This window comes from Eumetopias jubatus, unplaced genomic scaffold (assembly GCF_037043125.1).
Source record: "Eumetopias jubatus isolate StellerSeaLion01/CBP00866 unplaced genomic scaffold, mEumJub1_p1.0 scaffold_1, whole genome shotgun sequence".
Classification (NCBI taxonomy): Eukaryota; Metazoa; Chordata; class Mammalia; order Carnivora; family Otariidae; genus Eumetopias; species Eumetopias jubatus.
This window is the reverse complement of record NW_028274807.1, coordinates 22967522-22994509: the sequence shown is the minus strand read 5'-3', so window position 1 is coordinate 22994509 and position 26988 is coordinate 22967522. Positions and strand designations below refer to the sequence as shown.

The 26988-nt window shown below is 33.1% G+C and overlaps 1 protein-coding gene across 1 annotated transcript in view; it reads left to right on the top strand.

Annotated features, from left to right (window-relative positions):
- NCAM2 (neural cell adhesion molecule 2) overlaps positions 1-11866 on the top strand; it is a 515660-nt gene extending 503794 nt beyond the window's left edge. Inside the window, exons 17-18 of the mRNA XM_028115862.2 lie at positions 7028-7147; positions 11614-11866. Coding sequence (XP_027971663.1) covers positions 7028-7147; positions 11614-11722 — 229 coding nt within the window. The 3' untranslated portion in view covers positions 11723-11866. The remainder of the gene's footprint in view (positions 1-7027; positions 7148-11613) is intronic.
- The last annotated feature ends 15122 nt before the right edge of the window (positions 11867-26988 follow it).

Below are 26988 nucleotides of genomic sequence, written 5' to 3'. Positions count from 1 at the left end.
ACTTCATGAGATGCTAAATTAGATAACATACATTTTCATTTCAAAAAAACATTAGATTCATTTCACAATCAAAATGCCACCTACTTACTTGTTGGACACAGAACACAGCAAAGAACAAACAGAAATCAGGCTCTGCTTCCCGCTTGAATGGGATAGTAACGTGTGCCATATTAAACATAGTGGGATCAGTTCACTATCCAGTATCTCCTGCTTTCCTCATTAGAACAAAGTCTACTTTTTAATTACCTGCTGTGCTTTTACATTGTCTTATTAACTAAATAAATATATACCAAATGTATACCTAGTATTTTTTTCACATATTGAGAAAACCCTGTGTTTATAACATAATCATATATAAATATATTGATTGCTATATTGATATATTGATTTTATTTATTTATTTATTTATTTGAGAGAGAGAGAGAGCTGGGATAGGGAAAGAAGGTGAGGGAGAGGGAGAGAATCCCAAGGAGGCTCCCCATGCAGGGTTTGATCTCACGACCTGAGACCATGACCTTATCCGAAACCAAAGATCAGACACTTAAATGACTAGCGAACCAGGCACTGCTAGTTAAGTGTTTAAAGCTTACTTTAGCTACTTGTGAACAATGAATTACTGGAAGGTTGATAGGTGTAGAGGAAAGATTGAGAATCAGAAAGATTGAGTGGGAGGATCTTGAAATACTCCAGGTAAAAAATTATATTCTTTTGGACCAAGGTAGCAGTACTATAGGCAGATAGAAATGTTTGGAGTCTAGATAAAGCTGAGGTAGAGTCAACTACTATTGATTGATTTGGCTTTGGGGTGAAAGAAAGAGAAATCATGTTTTTGTCTTAATTAACTGGAGGGATGTTGGTGACTGTGTGCAAAACAATGAGGTATATTCCAGTTCTGCCGTTTATTTTTATTTCACTCTATTAATTGGTAATTTATCCATCAACACTTTGGTTTCTAAGTCCTGCTGGGTTTAATTAACCTTAAAGACTTGGGAAGATGAAAACACGGAGTTCATTCTGTGTTTGTTATCCATCATAACTTTTTATATTGTCATTTCCCCTGCTTTGGGAAAATAGTTTTCAACTCTTCTTCATAAATTCGTTGTTCGAATTGGGAAGATATTATACTTTTTTTCTCAAAAATTTTACATAAAATCACAATGGGAAATAGAATATTCCTGATTTGGATGGACTGGATCTCTACTGGCCTCTAAACATGATCGGAAGTATTCTTAGACTAGTACTTTCATGTTAGCACAATTATAAGACTGTGCAGATTTTTACAGAATATGTTAATTACACACTTAGAGTATTCTTGTTTAAAGAGTATCAAGTTCCAGAAAAGAGAAATAAAGTCAGTTGCATACAGAATGTCATTCATGTAAAGTTCTAGAATATTCCCTTATTTGGCTCTTATAAATTTAAACTTACCTTTATCTTGCATTCTCATCATTTATCTAATAAAAATGGTGAATGATTTATACTTTATCAAACTATGCTTATACTCTTGTCCACCCAAGCATTAATTTATGCTAATAAATATTTATTGAACACCTACATAGTCAGGCACTATTCTAAGCCCCAGAGATACAACTGTGAAGAAAAGCAAACTAGTCCCATCATCTAGCTTTTACTCTGCTGGGAAAATGTTTCAGTAAAAAATAACAATCAAATGGATGAATAAATAAATAGTTTCTGTTATAAATGCTACAAAAAAAAGAAAGAATTTTCCTGGTTGGACTTAAGTTGTAAAGGAACTAAAATATTAAAATCTAATAGAAAGTAATTAGCCAGTGGGTGTGTGTGTGTGTGTGTGTGTGAGAGAGAGAGAGAGAGAGAGAGAGAGAGAGAGAGAGAGAGAAAATGGCTTTTCAATGTACAGAGAGATATCCAAACCAGCCCCCTTTACTGCCAGGTGAGAGAAGGCAAATATTTAACTCCAGTCCACTCGAACCATCCCAACTCACTTCAGGGTGGGATCCCGAGGAACAATGGTGAACTTTGGAGTCCAGGGGTGCAGAATTACTAATGACTGAGACCTAATGATAAGATTATTGAATGCACCCTCTCCACATGCCTCTATTCCACCGCATTAGTAAATGCCTATATTTGGCAGTTCCTTCTAACCAGTACATCATGTCCCAGGATCAAGAAAATCTATAAGGTATACTCAAAGCAACAATCATTTTGGAGAGGTAGAACTAGCATCAGGGCCAGATTCAGAGAAGGCAGGGATGTTGGAATTATCAGACCAAGATTTTTTTTAAGTATATGATTAATATGGTGAGAACACTGTAAGACAGCATGAAAGATGGGTCATATAGCAGAGAGATGGAAATTCTGAAGAAGAATCCAAAAGAAGTGCTAGAGACCAAAAACATCCTAATAGAAATGAAGAATGTCCCAGAGGAGCTTACTAGTAAACCAGACATGGCTGAAGAAAGAATCTCTGAGCTTTGTGGAGATCTTAATAGAAAATACCAAAACTTACAAGCAAACAGAGGGACACCTGGGCGGCTCAGTTGGTTAAACTTCCAACTCCTGATTTCAGCTCAGGTCATGATCTCAGGGTTGTGAGATCGAGCTCCATGTTGGGCTCTGTGCTGGGCATAGAGCCTGCTTAAGATTCTCTCTCTTCCTCTCCCTCTGCCCCTCCCTGCCTCTCTCTCTCTAAAAAATCAATCAATCAATCAATCAATCAATCAATAAATAGATAAATAAAGACTGGAAAAAATCCACAGAAAAAGAACTATGGGACAACTACACAAGGTGAAACATATGTGTAATAGGAATACCAGAAGGAGAAGAAATAGAGACCGAACAGAAATATCTGAAACATTAATGACTGCGAACTTCCCCAAATAAATATCTGACACAAAATCACAGATCCAGAAAGCTCAGAGAACACTGAGGAGTGCAAATGCCCAAAACAAAACAAAATAAAACAACAGAAAGTATACTTAGTCATATCATTTTCAAACTACAGAAATTCAAAGATAAAGAAAAATTCCTGAAAGAAACTAGAGGAAATAAATACCTTATCTATAGGAAGCAAAGGTAAGAATTGCATCTAATTTATGTACACATGCACACACACACTGCTATGTATAAATACGCACATATAATGTACATCTATTATTGCAATGTTTTCTCAGATAGTAGTGAAGCTTCAAAAGGTACCTTTTCAGCATGTAAATTTCTGGATCCTTCTTTTTATAAATAAATAGTATTCTATAGTATCAAATACCATCATGCATCTATCCCCTTGTCTTTGATGACAATTTAGATGAAACGTTCAATATTTTATCATATTGAAGTATAATATGCAGTTTGAACTTAACTTTTACATAAATCTTGTTGTAAATGTACATTATGCTCCTAGACAGGGAATGTAAATCAAAATTAAAAAATACTGACAAATTGCCCACAAAATTCTATACTAAACTCTTAATAAAATCAGAGAATATATATTTCTCTATAGCTTTTCAAACAAACATTAAATATTATCAATTTATGTTTATTTTTTTCAATATAATAAGTGAAAGATATCATTTAAAATTTGCATTTTTCTGATCCAGGTTAAGTCTGAGCTTATTTGTTTTATGATTTTGCTTTGGTCACTTTATTTCTTCAGGGAGCTTTTTGTTCATATTCTGTACAAATGTTCATGGAGTTCTTTAACTTTTCTCTAACTTTTTAATTATATAATATGGCCCTTAATTATTTGACGTCATATTTGTTGCAAATATTTTCCCCAGTCTATTCTAAGGTTTGAGTTTTTCTTATGATGCCATTAATTATATGAATCTTTCCATTTTTATTTGAGAACCGATGAATTTTATAGATCTTTCATTCTCAGTGTGTTTTGAGATATTTTCATTTTGTTTTTCTTTAATTTGTTGAAGTTGCAAGTTTTAGTAATGTATTTCCCAACATAAATCCTCTTTGCCCTCCTAGAATACTGAAGACAGTTACTGATTCAGGGCTTCATATATGTTAGGCACTATTCTAAACACTGAAGAAATTAGTTTGGTCTCACTATCATCTCTGTTTTACTATCCAGGCAACAGGACAGAGAAATGCTTATGCTGTAAGTTAGTGAGAGTCAGCTAGTTTGGACCCAGGGCACATCATTTTAACGATTCTGCTGTATTTGTCATTTCCTGCTTAATAATCAGTTCTAGAAACCTGGCAGGAATTTATTTAGTTTTTACCAGTCTATACATTGTGAAATTGTCCATAAATTGTGGCATGCATTTTTATGCCAATTTAAATAAAATACTGGCTTTACCATTTTTTTATAATTCGACAGAAAATATCAGTAATAGTTCTGATATCATTTCAAGTATAATTAAATATAATTTATACAAGATAGGCATTAGACTCATGGAAATTATATGTGTGTTTCAGATATTTTCACCTAAGGGTAAGGAAAATATGCATTTCATACTCCTTATGGTATTTATTTTAATAGAAGATATTGGAAACAACCTAAATGTCTGTTGGTTGGACACTGGCCAAATATATAGTGCATACATACAATGGGATAGTATGTGCCATGGAAAAGAAAGAGGCAGCTCTAAATGTTCTAGTGTTCATTGAAAAGGCAAAATTATACTCAGTTAGTATGTACCATTTGTATAAAAATAACTCCCTGCATTTTCACACATATATGCTAGTATATGAATAGAAAGAATGTCTTTGGAAAACAGTTTGAAAATGTGCTTGTCTCTATGATAGGTAACTTAATATCCTGTAAATAGGAATGGTAGGGAGGTGTACCTTTCTCTATATACCCTTTGTAGAATTCTATAATATATGAATACACTAGCTAGTTAAAAATGTAAAAGATCACTAAAAACAAAAATAAGGATTTTAAGACAACTCACCCATGTTCTCTTCTAACTCTTCTAATTCCCTTTTAGTAATTTTTATTTTATTATTTCTGGTTTAAAGTGGTTTGCTCATGTATTATTTTCAATACATAAGCAAAGGAGGATACAATTAAAATCCAAATTCACTATCTTCTTTTTTTTTTGCATTCTATTTTATTTAATTCACACCCCTAGATCTGCACCTGCTAATATAAACATAAAATCCAACCCTTTGAATCACTTTTTTGCTTAGAGTCAGCAATAGCCACATTTTTCCAAACAGTATCAACCTCTATGTCATCAAGGGCATTGATATCATGAAGAATTTTTTAAAAGAATCAATCTTTGTTTGCAAGAAAAAACAGCAAACAAAACAACATAAAGCTCAAATTTAATGGTGGTGGGCTCTTTAATCATCTTTACTACTATGTAGATCTTGCTTCCTTGTAGTCGCTATTCAGGTGTCCTGAACACATCAGAATCACCAGGTCTCACAGACATTTGCATTTTAGAGGTATAAATGGTTCTTCACTATTAACTCTAGATTATAGAGTTCTAGATTTTCTTCCATTTCTATTAACATCCATTCTTCATATTTTGAAGTGTATGTATGTGAGGGACCTACATACTGAAATAAGAGCAATATCAAACCTGCCACCTGATCAAAAGTGTTTTATCAGTCTCAATATTTTCCTGTTCAAGAGTCAGCATTTGTAAGGTGTGTTAAATATTTGTGCCATTGTTGGGGTTTTGTTGTTTGATTTATTTTGTATGTACTCTTAGTTTACTTGATTTTTAAGAACTAATTTTAATGTCATATATCTGTCATTACAATATTAAATAGATTTAATGTGCCCAGTGCTCCATCATTACATCCCTCCCTCACCTTCAACCTCCAGCAAACAATGATTTTATTTTCTCTATAATTTTGCCTTTTATAGAATTCAGTGTAATTGGGATTACATAGTATGTAGCCTTTCAGACTGGCTTATTTTCCTTATCAGTATGCATTTAAAGTTCTCCCAGGTCTTTTTGTGGCTAGATAGCTCATTTCTCTTTATTGCTGAATAATATCCAACTGTATGGATGTACCACAGTTTGTTTATCCATTCATCTGTTGAAGGACATTTTACTTGGTTCCATTTTGGGGCAGTTATGATAAAACTTCTATAAACATTCATGTGGAGATTTTTGCATGGGCATAAGTTTTCAGTTCATTTGGGTAAATATGTTAGAGTACAGTTGCAAGATTGTATGGTGAGACTATGTCCCTGGGTATGTGAGGACCCCTATCCCTCCCTTACATTTTTTTTTGTATTTGTGCAATAATTATAATCTCTATTACGAGTGTATCATTCTCAATGCTTATATCTCACTTTATCCTTTGTCATCACTAAATGCCTTCCTTGTTTTTCTTTCTTTTTGTTCATTTTTTGAGGAATGAAACCTTAGTGTAAACTTTCTAATTTTATGAAAATTCCACAATTATGTAAAATTACACTTATTCTCATATTTTAAAAATCCAATAAAGATGACATGGATTTGAAATTACAAATGAAAACATCATGCTTATGTGTTATAACATTGTTTTTATGTAAACTATTTTCTTGAAAACATGAATATGTATAGTCAATATCATATTATAGTTAAAATCATTCATATAATTCATAAAAACATTTAAAACAATGCTACATCTCATATAGATAAATTTTATCTTCTAAATTTTAATATAGAAGCATTATTTCTGATGCTATATTTCAAATTAAAAAAATCTAAAGCATATGGCTTCTTAGGGGGAAAAAGCTATTTCATGTCATAATTTCCTTTAACAAAATATATTTTTATTTATTTCCCAAAATAAACTGCACAATCAAATTTAAAATTTAGACTTTTGCAAAAAATTAACACAATTTTGATGAAAAAAAAAGAATCCTAGATAAAATGGAATTTCTCCTTTCTATTTTTTCTGAGTGAAAATTATGTGGGTGAGATGAATTTAAATGAAAAATAAAAAATTCTTAGGGTATTCTTAACCTGACCATGCTGGATTTTTGGCAGGCAGAGGTGGGATTATATGGAGATTCTAAACTATGTTTCATAATGCATCTATTTTTACATTACATAACTAAGGTTTTCTTGTTTGTTTATTTTTCTAGGAAAGATGGATCAAAAGAACCAATAGTGGAGATGAGAACAGAGGATGAAAGAATCACTAATCATGAGGATGGGAGCCCAGTAAATGAGCCAAATGAAACCACACCACTAACAGAACCTGAGTAAGTAGCTTCAAATGCTTTATTATTTTTATTTTTATTTATTTTTATTTTTTAAAGATTTTATTTATTTGACAGAGAGACAGCGAGAGAAGGAATACAAGCAGAGGGAGTGGGAGAGGGAGAAGCAGGCTCCACGCGGAGCAGGGAGCCCGACGCGGGGCTTGATCCCAGGACCCTGGGATCATGACCTGAGCCGAAGGCAGATGCTTAACCACTGAGCCACCCAGGCGCCCATCAAATGCTTTATTATTTTTAGATAAATATTTGTAAAATGATAACATTATCATTCCTTGTAGTATATATTTACAAATAACATTTGTAGAAAACTATTTCTTTTTCAAAGAAAATAGATGAGAATATCGAAAACCATTTTCTAGGGAGACATTACATATGAAAATTTTGTATCAATGCCAGAGAAAGTCTACTGTTCAAACATATATTTATAATTTTATGTAAAAATGTCAAAAAGATGGAACATGTTAGAGTTGGATTTTCTTACGCTTATTTTACTCTGTAAGAAAGTGATACTTTCAGGGCACCTGGAGTGCTCAGTCAGTTAAGGTTAAATATATGACTCTTGATTTCAGTTTAACTCATGATCTCAGGGTTGTGAGATTAAGCCTGTGTCTGGCTCTGTACTCAGTGGGGAATCTGCATGAGATTCTCTCTTTCCCTCTCCCTTTGCCCTTGCCCCCTCCCCCACTCATGCACTCCTAATCTCTTTCTCTAAAATAAATAAATAAGGGGCATCTGAGTGGCTCAGTGGTTAAGCATCTGCCTTTGGCCCAGGTCATGATCCTAGGGTCCTGGGATTGAGTTCAGCTTTGGGGTCCCTGCTCAATGGGGAATCTGCTTCTTCCTCTGCCCCTGGCCCTGCTTGTGCTCTCACTCGCTCTCAAATAAATAAATAAAATCTTAAAAAAATAAAAAATAAAATAAATAAATCTTTAAAAAGAAGAAAGTGATACTTTCAAAATCTGATTTTTACTGAAATATAAAAGGGTCAGGAAATGAGTCATTACTCTGAATATGAATATCAATTTAAAATAAAAATTAATAGTGTGAAAATGTACACAAGTCTACTTTAAAAAGAAAAATATTCATTAGAAAGAAGAAGAAATACTGTTAAATTGTCTATCTCTTTTTTTAAAGATTTTATTTATTTATCAGAGAGAGAGAGACAGAGGCAGGCAGAGGGAGAAGCAGGCTCCTTGCTGAGCAAGGAGCTCACTGTGAGACTCAATCCCAGGACCCTGGGATCATGACCTGAGCCAAAGGCAGATGCTTAACCGACTGAGCCACCCAGGTGTCCCAAATTATCTATCATTTTAATGTCTATATAGGAAATGGTGCTTGCTCTCCATTCAAGATTATATTATTTACTTCTTTCTGTACCCATCAGACCTCCATTATAGCCATAGCAGATATTTCAACTAAATCTGCAAAGATGATGAACATGTGCAAAGATGATGTTCAGACAATATGAAAGTTAAAATGATTCAAGCCAAAGACATTACTAGGGAATGATAATAGTATTCTATGGAATATATTGAATATAAACAAAACCATGACTATCACGTTATTTTTTAAATACTGCTCACTAAAGTTACTTCTAAATTATATTGGGGTTTTTTTTGTTTGTTTGTGTTTTTAAGGATTCCTTTTTCTTTACCAGAAAACACTTACAGAGAAATTTAATTTGGGTTTCTTATCCTAAATGGAAGGCTGTATGTTGTCACAAGTGAAGAAAATAACTTATTTCAGAAATGCCTGCTATCTGCTCTCAAGGGGCTGAAATAATTACTATTTAGAGAAATACAAAGTACTACTATGCAGCTAAATTTTCAGTATAAATCCTCAGGTCGGGGCGCCTGGGTGGCTCAGTTAGTTAAGCGACTGCCTTCGGCTCAGGTCCTGATCCTGGAGTCCCGGGATCGAGTCCCGCATCGGGCTCCCTGCTCAGCAGGGAGTCTGCTTCTCCCTCTGACCCTCTTCCCTCTCGTGCTCTCTGTCTCTCATTCTCTCTCTCTCAAATAAATAAATAAAATCTTAAAAAAAAAAAAATCCTCAGGTCATGGCAGTGACTGCATTTAGAGATTATTACCTTCTAAATTGAAGTTTACCCTTGTAGAGGCAGCTTTTACAAGGTGGGTTCTATAGTTTTTCCTTCAGAAGTTAGAAGTCTTTTGAATGAAGCAAAATTTTACACAACAAAACATATTTCTGTCTGTTGATTAACATTTACAATGAGAGGTTGGTGCGTATGAAAACTAGCTAAGAACTGGGTATTATATGTAAATGATGAATCACTAAATTCTACTCCCAAAACTAATACTACACTATATGTTAACTAACTGGAGTTTAAATAAAAACTTGAAAATACAAAAAACAAAACAAAACAAAACAAAAAACTAGCTAAGAAAATGCCCTTACATGTGACAGAGCAATATTTTGCAAAAAATAAAACAAAAACAAAAAAAAATGATCTAATAACTACTCCAATCCTCAGTTATAGAAAAGAAATACTCAACATAAAAATAATAGAATTAACTGTAATCTTTAAAGAAAGCAATTTAACATAAATTTAAGTAGTGAAAACTATATATGCAAAAATTCATCATCCAAGAATTAGTTGAAAACACTGGTTAATTCCAGTATTATAATTCTTTGAATAAAAATATATTAAGTATTATGCTAACCTCCCACCCAAGCTCTAAATTTCTCTATATTTTGCTGCTTAGAGGTGACCTTATTGGTTTTATCTTTTATTATCAATATTTGCCATACTTGGGAGTGGGAGAATGGAAGAACTGTGAAAGCATTATTTATAATACACATAAAAGAACCTGCCCTAACAGGTATAAAGTAGATGCTGTTTCATTCCCAGCAATGGGATGTAGTAACATTTACCCGTGACTTACTTGTGATTGGTTAGTTTTCACATAATAGCTTTGATCTTCAGAACCTAATGGCTTGCTCTTCTCATTCAAAAACGGAAAAGAAATTACACAAAAACCCCAGAGAAATTAGCATAGTAGCATTCACTGCCCCACAAAATGGTGACCTTAAAGTACAGAATTGAACTGGAATTTGTTTTTTTTTTTTAAAGATTTTGTTTATTTATTTGAGAGAGAGAGAATGAGAGATAGAGAGCACGAGAAGGAAGAGGGTTAGAGGGAGAAGCAGACTCCCTGCTGAGCAGGGAGCCTGATGTAGGACTCGATCCTGGGACTCCAGGATCATGACCTGAGCCGAAGGCAGTCGCTTAACCAACTGAGCCACCCAGGCGCCCTGGAATTTGTTTTTGATGTGGAAAAAATATTTTGTCAAGGGAGGAAATCTTCCCCCCAAAGCTATGTAAATAAGGCATAATCATAAACCACTGGATTCAAGACCGGTAGAAAAATCTATACATCTTGAATCATTGTCATCATAGTAAGATTTGTGAAACTATTGTTAAAAAATAAAGGGCCACCTGAGTGGCTCAGTTAGTTAAGTGTTGGCCTTCAGCTCAGGTCATGATTCCAGGGTCCTGGGATCAAGCCCTGCGTCAGGCTTCTCACTGAATGGGGATTCTACTTCCCCCTCTCCCTCTGCCCCTTCCCCTGCTCTTGCTCTCTCAAATAAATAAATAAAATCTTAAAAAAAATAAAAAGAAGAAAGGAAGCAAGCAAGCAAGCTGGTTTTCCTTCATAGGTTATAATTGAAAGCAACTCAAAAAAATGTGCGTATAAATGATACAAAAATAACAAAAAAATAATAGTGAAAAGAGACCAATTAAAGAAAACATATACAATAAATGTAGAAAAGTGAGAAAGTCCTGAAATATATTTACTTTCATTACGTTCCAAAGAACATAGCTAATTCACCCAGCTTTTGAAGTATGTAACAAAATATGGCAGCAACTATTAATGATTTTTATTTGAAAAAACTTAGGTACTAGTAACTCATCTAGTTGACATATAAAAATAGTGGCTTGTGGGGGCCTGGGTGGCTCGGTCAGTTAAGCATCTGCCTTTGGCTCAGTTCATGATCCTGGGGTCCTAAGATAGAGTCCCACATTGGGCTCCCTGCTCCATGGGGACCCTGTTTCTTGCTCTGCCTCTCTCTCTCTCTCTTTCTGTCTCATGAATTAAAAAAAAATACTGCCTTGTTTAGATTCTAAACAATTCTATTTTATGTATCAATAACTGGTTATCAAATCTAAGCCACCCTATAGTGAACGATTTTGTGCATCAAAATCTACAAATACATTGTTTCATTCATCATTTTGCAGTACATCACATTTTTACAACGGACAATATCATCTAATTATTTTTCTATCATTTTGATATGACTAACAAATCTGATTTTTTTCATTCTAATAATTGTAGATACTGACTTCTATAAGGCAGTAACTTAGTATTAAGGAGTACCACTTAAACTGCATTAGAAAATGAAGGTCATTATTTTATATTTCCTTCCAGAAAATTGCCTTTAAAAGAAGAAAATGGAAAAGAAGTCTTAAATCCAGAAACTATAGAAATTAAGGTTTCTAACGACATCATACAATCAAAAGAAGACAGCAAAGCATAACACCAAGATCACAGAGGCTTGAACAATGCTACAAACAGCATTTGGATTGCAGTGACCCTATGACCAAAACTATTCCATTGACCTTAATTTCTTGGGAAACTTCTAGCTTGGAATAGCTTGTACACATATACATATGCTCAAATATTCCTGCCCATGGTCCATTAACTTTGGTTGTTGTTGTTATTGTTGTTGTTCATTTTGTTATGAATTTCAATATAGAGATCTGACTGGCATCAACTCTTGGGTATCAATTTGATTCTGTGATTGAAATACTGCAATTTATTATACAGCTAAAGTGCTCTGTTTCTTAAGGACTATATATTTCATTGACAACCTCTCCCACAAATAGGGGTTTAAGAAAAAACAAAAAGAAAAAAAAAGCTTTGTGAGCTAAATGTATAAGAAAGCCCTGCATGTTTTTCATCCTATCTTGGGCAAACAGATTATTAACGTGGATTTCAGTTTAAGATGAAAACAGTTAATAATTATCAGGAGAATTTCAGGGAACTTGGGCTTGAAGGAGCCAGTTATCTTTAGCAGATATTAAAAATTGAGAGAAACTTTGGAAAATTCTAAGTTATAGTTACAGTGCTATTTGAATGTTAAGTTTTGATAGACTGAAATGCCAGATCAAAATTGTTACCCATTTGAACGAATATTAGTTGTGTGTAAAATTAGATTAGAAAGATTCCGTAAATCTCTCTCTTTATATATGCCATAATCACTCACAATGGATTACACAAAAAAATAAATGTATTGCAAGTGAAAATAATATTGATTTCTGCCCTCAGCTTCAAATAAAGTAAATTGAAATGGTAACAATATCAATGTTGTCTTAATATATTTATAAATATGTGATTATATTTTACTTTTTAAATAATTTTATCAAAAAAATAAGTCCTTAGTGTTGAAATACTTCAAACCATATCCTCAGATACATTTTTTTGACCATTGGTTTAGATGATCTTTGTTTAAAAATTCATTTTCCCAGTGTTATAGGTCCATCATTAAATGTAATTGGCTAATGGAAATTAAAATCCTTAGTGGTTAAATAAAGAAGAAAATAACATGTAAACATGCCATAAAAGTGTCAGTGATAAACAACTGAATTGCCACTCTCTGTTTTTCTTTTGTGTGTTGTAGCTAGAAGTCATTTTAAGATTTTGATAAACAACTTTGGTTGAAGAAATTCCTTGGCTATTCAACACAAACTTTCTAATATTACTTGTTAGGGCCTATACCAGAATAAAATACTTATTAACTTCCAAGCTATGCAAGCTCCCAGAGGTAAAAGAATAAAACATGATTTTCATTCATATGTAAGTTAAAATAAATGTATTTATGATTATAAATATACATACCAGTTGGGAGCAGGTTTTAGATTATTTGTTACCCTAGAGAGCCAAAGGTTTCTTTAGGCCCCATTACATTCATAATCTTTAGTGTTTCAGGTGGTATTATAGCTCAAATATTGACTGGTTGGGGAATGCATACCAATAGAACATTGGAGGAGAGTTTTAACAGTGCAGGTCAACCTTTTCCCCGTGTCTCTCTATAGAGATAATTTGGTGATATATTAAATGCAATTTTAATGCTACTCATGAACACTCTCATTTACAAAGTGCTTGAAACTGTCAGGCAAGGAGAGACAACCAACTAATTTTACAAACCTTTAGTTATTAGCAGGACAGAATGTGTCCATCTGCATGTTCGTGCACTAAATCTCCAATGTCGTTGCCATAATTCACAGGATTATAGTGCAGGAATCTCCCCTTGATATTTTTTTTTCTGGCATATTCTGAAGAAAAAGATTTCCTGTGCCTACCTAAGAATTTGAGTAGAAATTATCCAACTGGTCTTTTGATGGATTTGACTGTTGCTATTTAAGTCATGTTTCTGTGATCATCTCTTTGCTTTATTGGACTGTTTTTCCCCCTTTTGTACCAATGTGCTATAACTAGTCAAAGTACTTGAATTTGTTTGTGCAAAGTAAACAAGCATAGTAAAATGTCCATGAAGCAATAGCCATGAATGCTAATTTTTCCTGGATAAGGCTGGTTTTAAACTAATAATGGTGGAAGAATTAGGAAAACTGAGAAACCAGTTTAGCATGTTTACTATTAATATATTTGTGCTGTACTTCAAGAGCGGAGAAATCATTATAAAGAACAAATATTTTTGTGTTTCTTCATTTTGAAAGTTCTGTCTCTCTCGTTTCTTTGGACTTTCCATGTAAAGCAATTTACTTAAATATTTCTTTTATATATATATATATACATATATATATACATATACATATATATGCTGTTAAATTTCTTGCCACTAATGTGGAATAATGATCTGAGGTTAGCAGATAATTTGAAACTAATTGTAGACAGACTGTTTCAAGTGCACTGTTTCAGTTGTCTGGGTGGTCCTTATCTCTTGTCTTTGAAATCTATGCCATTCAGGAGCAAGACAATACTGTGATTAAAAAAAAATGATAACATTTCAATGGAATGCTCCAACTTACTCTATTTGTAAAATTCTCCAAATAAGAGATTCTTGTAGTAAATTGTAAAATATGAGTAGAACTGAAATAATCTGTTCTTATTTTTCATTCTTATTCTAGATTAAACATGCCATTTAACTGTATAAATGTTATTTTTACTGTCTGAGAGTACCCTTAAATGTTAGTATAAAATGTCAAAAGAGTTGACTGAATATAATAAGTAGGGTTAAATAATAAGAACCCTATGCTAATTCAAACAAAGAAGAAAAATATCACTGAAAATATTTGTATTTCTTGATAGGTTATGTGCAATTAGGCAATGACAATCTGTATTCAACAACATATAAGAAAGAACAGTAATATCAGCATTTTGATAAATATTTTGTTTTTAAAACTGGCACAAATTAATGTGTCAACACATTTTACAATGATTGGCAAAAGAATTTAGAATTGTGACTTCTAAAAATTTATTTATTATTTTTGTGGATAGATTTATTGCCATTCTACTGATGCTAATGTCTAACATTATTGTAATGTTTCTCTAGTTTTCCCTTATTTTTAATATTAATACCTATAAAAGCATTTTTCAAAGACTATTTGATCCGGCAAACTTTACATGAATCTTAGTCTTTGATTTAAACATTTATATAAATAGAAGGATTTTATTAATCAAATTATTTGAGTGCCAACAATGAACTGTAACTTTATAATCTTACCTTTATTTTATGCTTCTTATTTCAAATAATTAAGATGTATTTGTGCCTTTGGATTAGCATGACATTCTGCTTTATTAAAAAAAAACCAACTGCAATCTTTATTGATATAGTTCCCTCGTATCTGTGACACTTAAATGGTACTGTTTTATTTTCATTTAGTGAATAAGCTCAATTCAAATTACCTTACCTTGAATACAAAATCTAAATATAACAAATTATATTGTGTAACTTATTTTCACTTATGACAAAGCAATTCTTTTGATACACACACAAAATATATTTCATTTTGTCTGTACTGTTCTAGATAATAAATACATTCTAGATATTGTTAAAATTGAGTTCTACCACTTATGAGACAATGACAACAGATGACATTTTAAGATAGGGTAAATTATTTTAGTGTCACTTGGGTCTACATTATCCTGTTGTACATTTGTTTGGGCACCATACATCATCCTTTATCGTTGATGGTAAGATAACCTCTGATAAAAATATGTACAACTGAAGTGACAGAAAGAATGATCTCCATTTTTTAATTTAAGAAATATTGGAATAGCATATTAGAATTACCTATTAAAGTTGCAATTTCCTTTTTCATGAAGAATGATGTACATGCTAAATTTCAGTTGCTCATGGAGTTCTTTCTCACAATCATATCCAGAGTGCTTACTCAACAAACTTTAGGAGTGGGTGAAACTATTTTTTTAAATGAATTGTTTACATTATTTATCTTTAGAGAGGAAAGATTTGAATCTTTGTATTAATCCTTTGAAGCATTATTATATTGTCTCTCACACTGAAATTGCATATGGAAGTATTAGGGTATGCTAAAATTAAACTATAGAAGGTCACAGAAATGAAGTACTTCAATCCTAAAATGAAAATCTTTCAAGAAAGTATCCTACTCATGGGTTTAATCATGTTCTGAGATGAAACAATTATATGCGTAAATGGGAAACATAAAAGAGCCTACATGTAGTACTTGCTGAACAAATACAATTTCCTTCCACGTCCTTCCTCCCCTTTTTAAAAAATTGCATTTACCCACGTAGGTGCATCTGTTTAACAATATTATATGAGAATGCTAATAGATTATTTCCCCTCATAAAGTTTTATATTATATATAATGTTTAATATTTATTTGATAACACATTTAATATTCTTAAAATATATCTCATTATTCACTATGGATTTTTATCAATCACTTAAATACCTTAGGCTGGCATCACCACTTTAATTTTTTATATAATTTTTAGGATTTTGGCCACAGCATGTTCGTAATTATTAATATAAAAATTAGTTATATAAATTTAATATTGCTACATTTTTTTCTAAAATAAAAACACATAACACACTAAAAGTTGCATCTGGTTTTAGCCTTCTTTGGGAAAAAATAAGCAATGCAATTACTTGGAGCATTTCAAATCACAGCCAGGCATACGAAAATAGAGGAAAAAAGAACTGAAAGAATCAAGAAAGGCAAACTGAACTCTTACATTTGGGGTGGATAGGAAAGATGTTAGTGTGAAAAGTGCTGGACCAGGGATTAGGAAACACTGCTTAGATAAAAATTAAGGCCAATTATATTGATGCAAAGAGAAAGCTGAGTGAAATACAGAGGAGAAAGATAACATAGAACCTAATATTCAATTTTGCAGATGGTATTTTTTTCAAGAACAATATGCATTGTATACAATAAATGGTACTGTTAAGAGCGAATATATTTGTTCCAATTCTTAAAAGAATGTTCATGGTTTAGCATTTTTGCCTCTAAACTCTGTTAAGAGTATGTGAACTTCTTACAAATAAAGTTAAAAAAAAACTTTTTTTTTTCATTTGGTGTATGAATTCTAAGCTGTGTTCAGTATGCATTAAAACATACTTTTATTTTCTTTAACGTATATATCCATTCAAATTCTATAGTCTTAAGTTAGCTACCACAAAGTTTTCTTATTGTTTCAATATGGTATGTCCCTATGAAATGCTGTATATATATGTCTAAACTGTAAAAATTATACTGCAAATGTTGAAGTTTTGTATTTATGAGAGACATTGAAAGTATGGCTTACAGTATATCAAAATTGTCACTCTTCACCATTTGTATATTAATAGTAAAGATACTTTTACTTTAATAAAGTGTTGCATTTATGTTTATTTTGAATACTATCTCTGCAGTGAGTGAGCTTATGACTTGACATATATTTTCATTTTTTTCAGATATTTTCGTTTTTAAAGAATTTCCAAACCGATCTCTCTCTCTCTCTCTATATATATAAAAAGAATGCTTTCTGCCATTTTGCCTTACCCTGAATCACAATCTTTTGCTAATAAATAGTAGGTAAGAGCAGTGCTTCTCAAAATGTGGTCTCCAAACCAGCAGCATTAGCACCTGGGAATTTGTTAGAAATAAATGTAAGTTTCTGGACCTCACCAGAGACCTCTTAAATCAGAAGAATCTGGGAGAGGGTAAAGGAGTTTGTGTTTTAACAAGCCTTTCTAGTAATCCTAATTCACACAGAAATTTGAGATCCAGTGGATTGGAGATACATTTTAGGTGACTATCTAGAAGTTAAAAACTTCTGGTTCATGTTGAAATTTTATTTCTCATTATTATATAGATTATCTTCTTGCAGGACTTCATGAGTTATAAAATAAGGGAAGCCTATCATTCCTCACATACTTTTATAAGGTGTTTTCCTTTTTTTAACCAGTGTAAAGTTCAACTTATTCTTAAAATGAAAAAAAAGCAAATACCAAATTTTCACAAGGGAGCAATTTTCAACATAGCCTTACAAATACCACATATGTATGTAGAATAAAATAACATTAAATAGGTGGTGAAGAACGAAAAAAGGCATTTATATATTGTGCTTGTTCTGTCAGTATCCTGTATTTAATTAAAAGAACGGTTATAATAAAATACAAAATATACCATGAGAAAGAGGCTAAAACGAAGTCTCTGATATATGATAAAAATGGATAAAAAATATTTTAGAAAATTTCTTCTACTTCCTTCTAACCTAAGTCATCACCTACTATAATCCCCTTTATTTGTAATATAGGTAATGAATGTATGTCTCCTAAGATTCATGTCATACATGGGGTAGAACTTTAAATTCCTTTTTAAATTTAATTAATTTTTCTGAATGAATTTTAACACCTAAATTATAATGTTTTCAAATCATAAATAATGTTTTCTGTTTTATGTGAATTGTCTTATATATGTTCTTATCCTTGGCATAACTTTGTTTTCCAAAATAAAATGCATACATTTGGATATTTTCATTTTCCTGGGTAACTTAACTCATCTTCCACAGACAGAATATTTTTTGGGAGAAGGGGATGCAGGGGGGAGGGAACTGTACTATTGTACTAGAATTATATTAAATTTAATCAAAATTTAATATTATTCTGTTATTTTATTAATCCAGCTGGCTATAAAGACAGACGTTTCTAGTATTAAGATATCTTAGTATTTGGGGGAAAAAAAAGTTTAACTTGGTGATTCAGTTCACATCAACATCTCTTCTTTCACTTTGAATTTCCACATGCCCCTGCAGATCCCTTTATCTTCCTTTATCTGCCATTTCACAAGCATGGTCAATGTCTAAAACTCACCTGGCAAGATTGAGATATATAGAAGAAAGAATGATTGCCAAAATTAGTCCAATCACACCAAGAAATCAAGCAATTACAAACTTTCTCGGAAGAGTCATTTTTAAAGTGGAGGGTTGTAGAAGGAAGTTGTAATGTTCCCCCTTATAAAAGGGGATGGAACATACACTAGAGATCATTCAGTGGGGGGTGGGGAAGTTTGCCACCCAGTCAGACCACGTGAAGCTCCCCTGACAATTCTAATGGAAACACCCCTTGAAAAACATAAACAAAATTTTCACTAACTCAAAAACCAAGAAACCCATATCATTACTCACCAGAAGAAAATATTAGAGAATGTCTCACGAAGTTGAAATAGGGATAGAACTGAGATCACTAAAGAAATATTAGGAAACAGATAAGAACCCAGATATTAGAATTAGAATATACCAGGGCTCACATTCCGATTCTAAAACTATTGCTAGCTCTGAACTTTAGCAATTTATATAAAAACTTAAACCTTGATTTCATCATCTATAAAATGTGGTTAGTTCTAAAGTGGATATTCATCTCCAAGAGTTCATGTAAAGATTTATGGAGATAATGTTAATAAAACTCTTTATGCAGTGTCTACCACAGAAAATACCAGTATGTGGTAGCCATGATTATTTCTATATCTGCCATATTTTAACACTGATTCTATTAAGTTGTGTTAGACACCTACTTCACATTCTTTAGAGACTGACCATAAATAAGTCAATTATTTAATAATTCATTAAATTGTTTACTGATAGGTTAAATTTGAGGCATTGGAAAAGTTGAAAGCATGGCTTTCCATTTCATTATTTCTTCTACTTCTGTTTCAATTATCTTTTGCTGAATAATAAGTCAAGCCAAAATGTAATGGCTTAAAAAATATATTAACATATAAAACATATATCAACAATATATTATTTCTCATGATCATGTCTGTTAACTTGACTCAGCCTGGCAATAATTTTGCTCCACACGGTGTAACTGAGTTCACTTAATGTGGCTACTGGTTTCTAAGAGGAAACCCTACAACTGGAAGCATTGTTGTGTATGTACTTACCAAGACTCTAATTGCATCGCATTTGCAATATTCAACTGGTGAATAAACACATAGTCAATTGTGTGAGCATAACGGGGTGTAACAAGAGCATGATATATTTGAGCAACACTCATGTTATAAGTATGGAAACATCCTCCTTCTGTACCCTAGTGTTTCACATCTTCTCCACATGCAAAATTTACTTCTCCCTTTCCCAAGATTTTTATTTATTTTTTATTTTTTTAAAGATTTTATTTATTTATTTGACAGAGAGATAGAGAGCACAAGTAGGCGGAGTGGCAGGCAGAGGGAGAGGGAGAAGCAGGCTCTCCGCTGAGCAGGGAGCCGGACATGGGGCTCGATCCCAGGACCCTGGGATCATGACCCGAGCCGAAGGCAGCCGCTTAACTGACTGAGCCACCCAGGCGCCCCCCTTCCCAAGATTTTTAAAGTCTTATTTCATTAGCTCATGAGAATTGAGCTTAAATTTCAGACTTTATTCAACTAAATAAATTTGAGGTATCAATAAAACTCCTCAGGTATTGTGTCTTGGGTGCACTTTTTTAGTACAGAGTCACTAGAAAGACAATTTAACTGCCCCCAGAAAACCCTACAGACAACCGTGAGACATGAGCAGAAAGATAACATAGACATTGCCATTTAAAATAAAGAGGGAGGAAATGGAGGAATTCAACAATTAATGTGTCTGCAGAAATTTTGAAGTCCAGCCAATCTAAACATTACCAGTTCCCCTTTCCTCCAGCATAGGGCATTTTCCTTTGTTTGGATGAAGTTCTACTCTCCCTGGGAGTGGTTACCTAATCCATTGCCCTCAGTGGCTCTTAGGATAACTCTGAGATATTCTTCCTTTTCTGTAGGAAATGATGTGTGGTTGTAGCTGAGCAAATTTCTTGTCTTGCTACCTGGCCAGATATATCTAGTACTGAGCAATCTATTTTCCTTTAAACCAAGTCCCATTAAGTTGAAGCTGATACAACTCCTTTAAAAACTGTGTGTGTTTTTTTTTTTCCTTAATGTATCAAATTATAACCACTACATTAGACAAAATCTACAGTCTCAAATCTTTTTAAGACAGTGTCCTCTCTGTCTTGGGCTGCAAAGTGAGGTGCTATTGAATAATGCTCTTAAGATCCTTAAAAGCTCATTTGTCTAATTAAGAAAGTCTACAAGGCACTTCCTTAAATTTCTGTGGCCAAAACAAAGGACACTCTTGTTGTGAGTTTTGACCTCAAGATTATGTTTTACTGACAATAGCCCAATTTGATATTCATCCAATTGATATTCATCCAAAGCCATTTATTGCTTTGACAAATTTTTGACAGCTCTAAGTGTGGGAATGAGAGAACAAGTCTTGGATAAAAAATAATTCCTCTAAATTCTGCTTAAAATTTGAGCATCTATCTTGTTAGCACATCTTTCTCTTGAAAGATTTTTTCATACCTGAGAGGGCAAAAAGGATAGATACCACTTTCAGTATGCTGCCTGGAAATCTCCTTTGTCAGATTCACAAACTCATTAGTTTTATTTTCTGCTTTCCAATTTATCACAGGCAACAGTTTCCTAATTGTTGTCAGTATGAAATGTGGTTTTCTTTGTCTCCACTGTTTGATAGTAACTGTTCTAGCAACTTACCCACATTCAGTCCTCTAGCTCCTACTCAGTCAATAAGCTAAGGACAGAAGGTTCAGATTTTGTTACAGTAGTAACCCACTTGCAGTTACAGTTTGTCTTTCACTTATGTGAGTTGTACTGTTTTCCTATCGCTGCTATAAGAAAGTAAAAAGAAGTTGGTGACCTTAAAAGAGAAACACAGTGTGCCTGAGTGTCACAGTCTTTTAAGTGCATGATTCTTGGTTTTGGATCAGGTCATGATCTCAGGGTCCTGGGATCAAACCCTGCATCAGGCTCCCCTGCATTGGATTCCAGGCTCAGTGGGGAGTCTGCTTAAGATTCTCTCTCCTTTTCCCTCTCGCTCATACTCTCTCTCTCAAATAAATAAATCTTAAAAAAAACAAACACACACAAAACACACAAATTTATTATTCCATAATTGTTAAGGTGAGACTCTGGTATGGGCTGCACTGGGCTAAAATCAAGGTGCTGGCAGGATTGTGTTAGTCCGAAGGCTTTTAGAAAGTCTTAGTTCAAGCTGCTGGAACAAGTTACCAAAATATCTGTGGCTAAAACAACAAACATTTATTTCTTACAGTTCTGGATGCTGGAAGTCTGAAATTAGGGTGCCAGCATGGGTGGGTTCTTGGTGAAGGGCTTCTTTCTGGTTATGTCCTCACATGGACTTCCCTGGGTGTGTGCATTCAGACAGTAAAAGAAGAGGGTGCCGGTGGAAGGACAGAGAGAGGGAGGGGGAGGGAGAAGGAGCAGGGGGAGATCTCATTTATAATTCTCTTTTTATGAGGGCGTTAACCTCAACATGGAGGCTTGACTCTCATGACCTAATCTAACCCTAATTACCTCTCAGAAGCTTTACCTCTAAATACCACCACACTGGAGACTATAGTTTCAACATAAAAATTTGAGGGGGATATAAATAGTCAGTTAATAACATGAAGACTGCCCACATTCCTTGACTCACAGCACCCTTTGTTCTTCAAAGCCAGCAGTGGTATCATTCAAACCTCTGTTTTGATCAATATACCTTCTCTGACACATACTCCCTGCCTCCTTATTTCTTGGTAAAAAGCCTGTGATCATTTTGAGTCTGCCTGGATTATCCAACATAATCCCCCCTTCTCATAACTCCTAACTTAATCAAATCTGTAAAGCCTTTTTTTATTCCTCCCATGTAAGGCAATATATTTTCAGGTTTTAGGGATTAGGACCTAGACATCCTTTGGGGGTTATTGCTCTGCCCATCAATCTACATTATAAACCATTGCCAAATATAATGGTAGAGGAACCACACTTTATTATATTATGATTTTTTTGTGTGTTGGCTTTGCCCAATTTGATGTTTTTTGTTTGTTTGTTTGTTTTTTCCCTAGAGATGTGCTGAGGTCCCTTACACAGCACATTCAGCTGGACCCTCAGGGGAAACTAGAATGTGGAAAATGTTCTTTCATCCTCTAGATCTTTCTCCACAGGGCTTCAAATCATTCTGTAGACCAATACAAAGACCTTTAGAGTATGGTGAATGGCTTTCAAAAGAGAGTTTTTCAGGAGCACAAATTCCAGTGTGCAATTATTTATCAAGACTCTGTTTGCATTATTCTTGTTAATATGACAACTTCCAAACTTTGTGCCCACCCAGTCACTGTGAGAGAGGATTTCATCAAGAGGCATGATGGATTAGAAGTGACAAATAAAATATATCCTACCAAGCAGTGAAATGGCTCAAAGTTGCAATAGATAGAAAGAGGTTTTACACTCAGAAAGAAAATCATAGAATAGAATGAAATAAATAATAGAGTTTATATAGGTACTAGACACCTCACTGTTAATTCCCATTATTTTTATATCTAAAATTCTGATCTACAGAAAGATGAAATAGTTTTTCTTGGTTTTATATATCTGGGAAGTGGCAGAAACAAGATTCAAATTCAGGTCAAGAACTTCAATTCTGATTTTTTCCATTAAGCATCACATATCAAGAGAGAACATTTATTAATGATGAATTTAAAATTAATCTCTGAATATAAGTGGTTTAAACTCAAGAACTTTAGTTATGCTCTCCATGTATACATTAAATTTGACAATAAAGCAATATTAATAGAATCAGCTACATAACTTTAAAATATATTTGCTGATCATATATTTTAAATGTAAGAAATAAAATATGTAGTCTAAAAAATATAAGGAACAACATTATAGAACATATGTTAAAGCCTGCTATTTAAAATTCAGAGAAAAATATTTTCAACTTCAAATAAAATTAATTTGAATAATCACCTACTTCTTTTTACTCCAAAGTGCTAAGGAACATTCAAAATCCAATTCTGCAGTCTAAGAATGTTTGGAAAACCGATTACTTTAAATAATCAGTGATATTTAAAAATCAGTAATATTTTAAAGGAGAAAACTGGCTCCTTTTTTTTTTCACAGTCTTTGTTTTATCTCCTGTTGACAAGAATTTCTTCATAAGTCATGGATTTAAAAACATGTATTTATAATAACCCATGTTTCTTGGAGATTTCAAATTAGTTATTTTATCAATTATCCAGATTTTAAACTATCCTATACTTTACAAATTGAGCAATAATTGTGATTTTCAGTTGTACATAATAAGTGAAAGAAAAATCAAATAATGTTCAGAGAACACACTTTGTTATGGCTTGACTACTTTTAAATTTATTGGGACTCATTTTATGACACAGAATATCATCTATCTTGGCAAATATTCTATCTAAACTTGAAAAGAATGTGTTTGCTGTTGCATTTTTGTGGAGTGTTTTATGAATATCAATTATGTCAGTTTGGTTGATAATGCTATGTAAGGGGTCTACAGCCTTACTGATTTTATGTTTCCTGGTTCTATCCATTATTACAGAATGGTGTTAAATTCTGCAACTATAGTTGTGAATTTGTCTATTTCTCCTTGCAGTTCTATCAGTTTTTGCTGCTTTTCTTTTGAATCTCATTATTAGATATAGAAATATTTAGAATTGTTATGTCTTCCTGATGAATTTTCTCCTTTATCATTGTGAACAGATCTTGATTATCCCTCATAAAATTCTTTGCTCTGAAATCTACTTTGATATTAAGACAGACACAATGTTAGCTACCAATAAAAAGAGTGAACTATCATGAATGGTACTGCAAAAAAAATGGTAATGTTGATATCTTTTTGATACCATGTTTTCATTTCCTTGGTATACATACATACCAAAAGGAGTTGTTGGATCACATAGTAGTTCAAATTTTCATTTCTTGAGGAACCTTTATACTGTACACATAGTGGCTGTATTCTCACCAACAGTGCACAAGTGTTCCCTTTTCTCCACATCCTTGTCAACACTTGTTATCCCGTGTTTTCTTGATGATAGTCATTCTAACAGGTGTGAGGTGCTATCTCTTTGTAGTTTTGATTTGTATTCCCTGATGATTACTGATGTTGAGCATCTTTTCGTGTATCTATTGTCCATTTGTGTATATTTTTGGAGATATGTCTATTCAGTTCCTCTACCCATTTTTAATCACATTGTTCGCTTTTTATTGAATTGTATGATCCAAAATATGGAAACAAGTACCCATCAATGGATAAATGGGCAAAGAAGATGTGATATATAGTCTATATATAAAGTGTTTACACACAATAGAATATGATACAGCATAAGAAAGTAGAACATTCTGTATTTGGGGCAACATCATGAACATTGAGGGCACTATGTCAAGTGAAATAAGTCAGGTAGAGAAAGAAATACTGTATGATATCAATTATATGTAGAAACTCAAAAAGCTGATCTTGTAGAAGCAGAGAGTATAATGATGGTTACCAAGGGTAGGGACTGAGTGAGGAAATTGGGAAATGTTGGTAAAAGGATACAAATTTGCTGTCAGAAGATGAATAAGTTCTGGAGATCTAATGCACAGCATTGTGGTTATAGTCAAAAATACTGTATTGTATACTTTAAAGTTGTTAAGTGACTAGATAACATATTATCCAGTAAAGTATACCTTAAGGCTACACAATGTTATATATCCATTATATCTGAATTTAAAAAAAAAGAAGTGAATTATTGCAACAATGTACATGATTCTCAAAATTATTTCTTGAGTGAAAAAATTCAGAAACACGAGAATAGGCTTTTTGATTCCATTTATTAAAAAAACAGCAACAAAACAAAACAAAACAAATTTTGGAAAATGTAACCTAATCCATAGTGAATTAAGTATCAGTGGTTCTTGGGGTGTGGGGAAACTGGGGTGGAGCAGAAGGAAGAGATTACAAAGTGGTACACGACAGATTTGGGGGGATGATACATCTATTTATTTTCTTATTGTTTTGATTCTTTCACAGTTATGTACATTTGACAAAAATAGTCATATTGTATAAATACATATGTACATTCTAGTGTTTACTAATTATGCCTCAACAAGGTTGTCAAAATGAAACATACATTTCTATGGCTCTGATGAAAATACAACAAAAGTTGTGCTGTGTAACAATTGATGAGGTCAAGTTGTAACTTCTCCAAAAAAGAACATGCAATTTTCACTGAAGATATCAAAACATTATTCATCAAATGTCCTTCAATGTCTAGATGGGAAATTCCAACTACTAAGAATAATTAATGAAATATAATATAAAACATTACCATAATTTAGCCTTTAAGTTCACTTTCTTTGATATCCCTTCTGAAAAAGCCTTATTTTATTCTGACAATTAAGAAAACTGAATTTCTTTATAAATGAAGTGGGATATTTATTTTGGAGTTTGGAGAATTTTTTTTTGGAGATATTTTAATGTACCTATGATAGAAAATTAAGTTTTAATTAAAGTGAATAGGAGTTGTAGCTTAATTTTTTTTTATTTTTTTAAGATTTTATTTATTTGAGAGAGAGAGAGCACGTGAGGGGGGGAAGGTCAGAGGAAGAAGCAGACTCCCTGCCTAGCAGGGGGCCTGATGCGGGACTCGATCCTGGGACTCCAGGATCATGACCTGAGCTGAAGGCAGTCACTTAACCAGCTGAGCCACCCAGGCGCCCCATAGCTTAAAAATTATATTCAAAAGTGATGATTGTGAAAAGAGTACCATCGCTTAAAACTCAAGGTGAAATAAAATGAAGTAAAATAAATTACCTTTGTCAGTTCATTAAGAATGAATGAGTGAATGAATGAATGAAATGTAATAGACCTAAATGTGAAATGCACAACTATAAAACTCCTAGAAGATAACATAAGAGAAAATTTAGATGACCTTTGGTATGGCAAGACTGTTTACATATGACACCAAAGACACAATCCATGAAAGAAATAATTTATAAGCTGGACTTCATTAAAGTTAAATACTTCTGCTTTGTGAAAGACAATGTCAAGAGAATAAGAAGAGAAGCCATAGGGGCACCTGGGTGGCTCAGTTGGTTAAGTGTCCAACTCTTGGTTTCAGCTCAGGGCTTGATTTCACAGGTTGTGGGATTGAGCTCCACACTGGGCTCTGCTCAGTCGGGAGTCTGCTCAAAGATTCTCTCCCTCTGCCCCTCCCCCTACTCTCATGTGCTTGCTCTCTCTCTCTCTCTCTCTCTCAAGTAAATAAATAAGGAAAAAAAGAAGAGAAGCTATAGACCAGGAGAACACATTTGCAAAATACACATTTGATAACAGACTATTACCCAAAATATAAAAAAAACTCTTAAAATTCAACAATAAGAAAACAAACAACTTCATTAAAAAATGGACTAAAGACTAACATATACC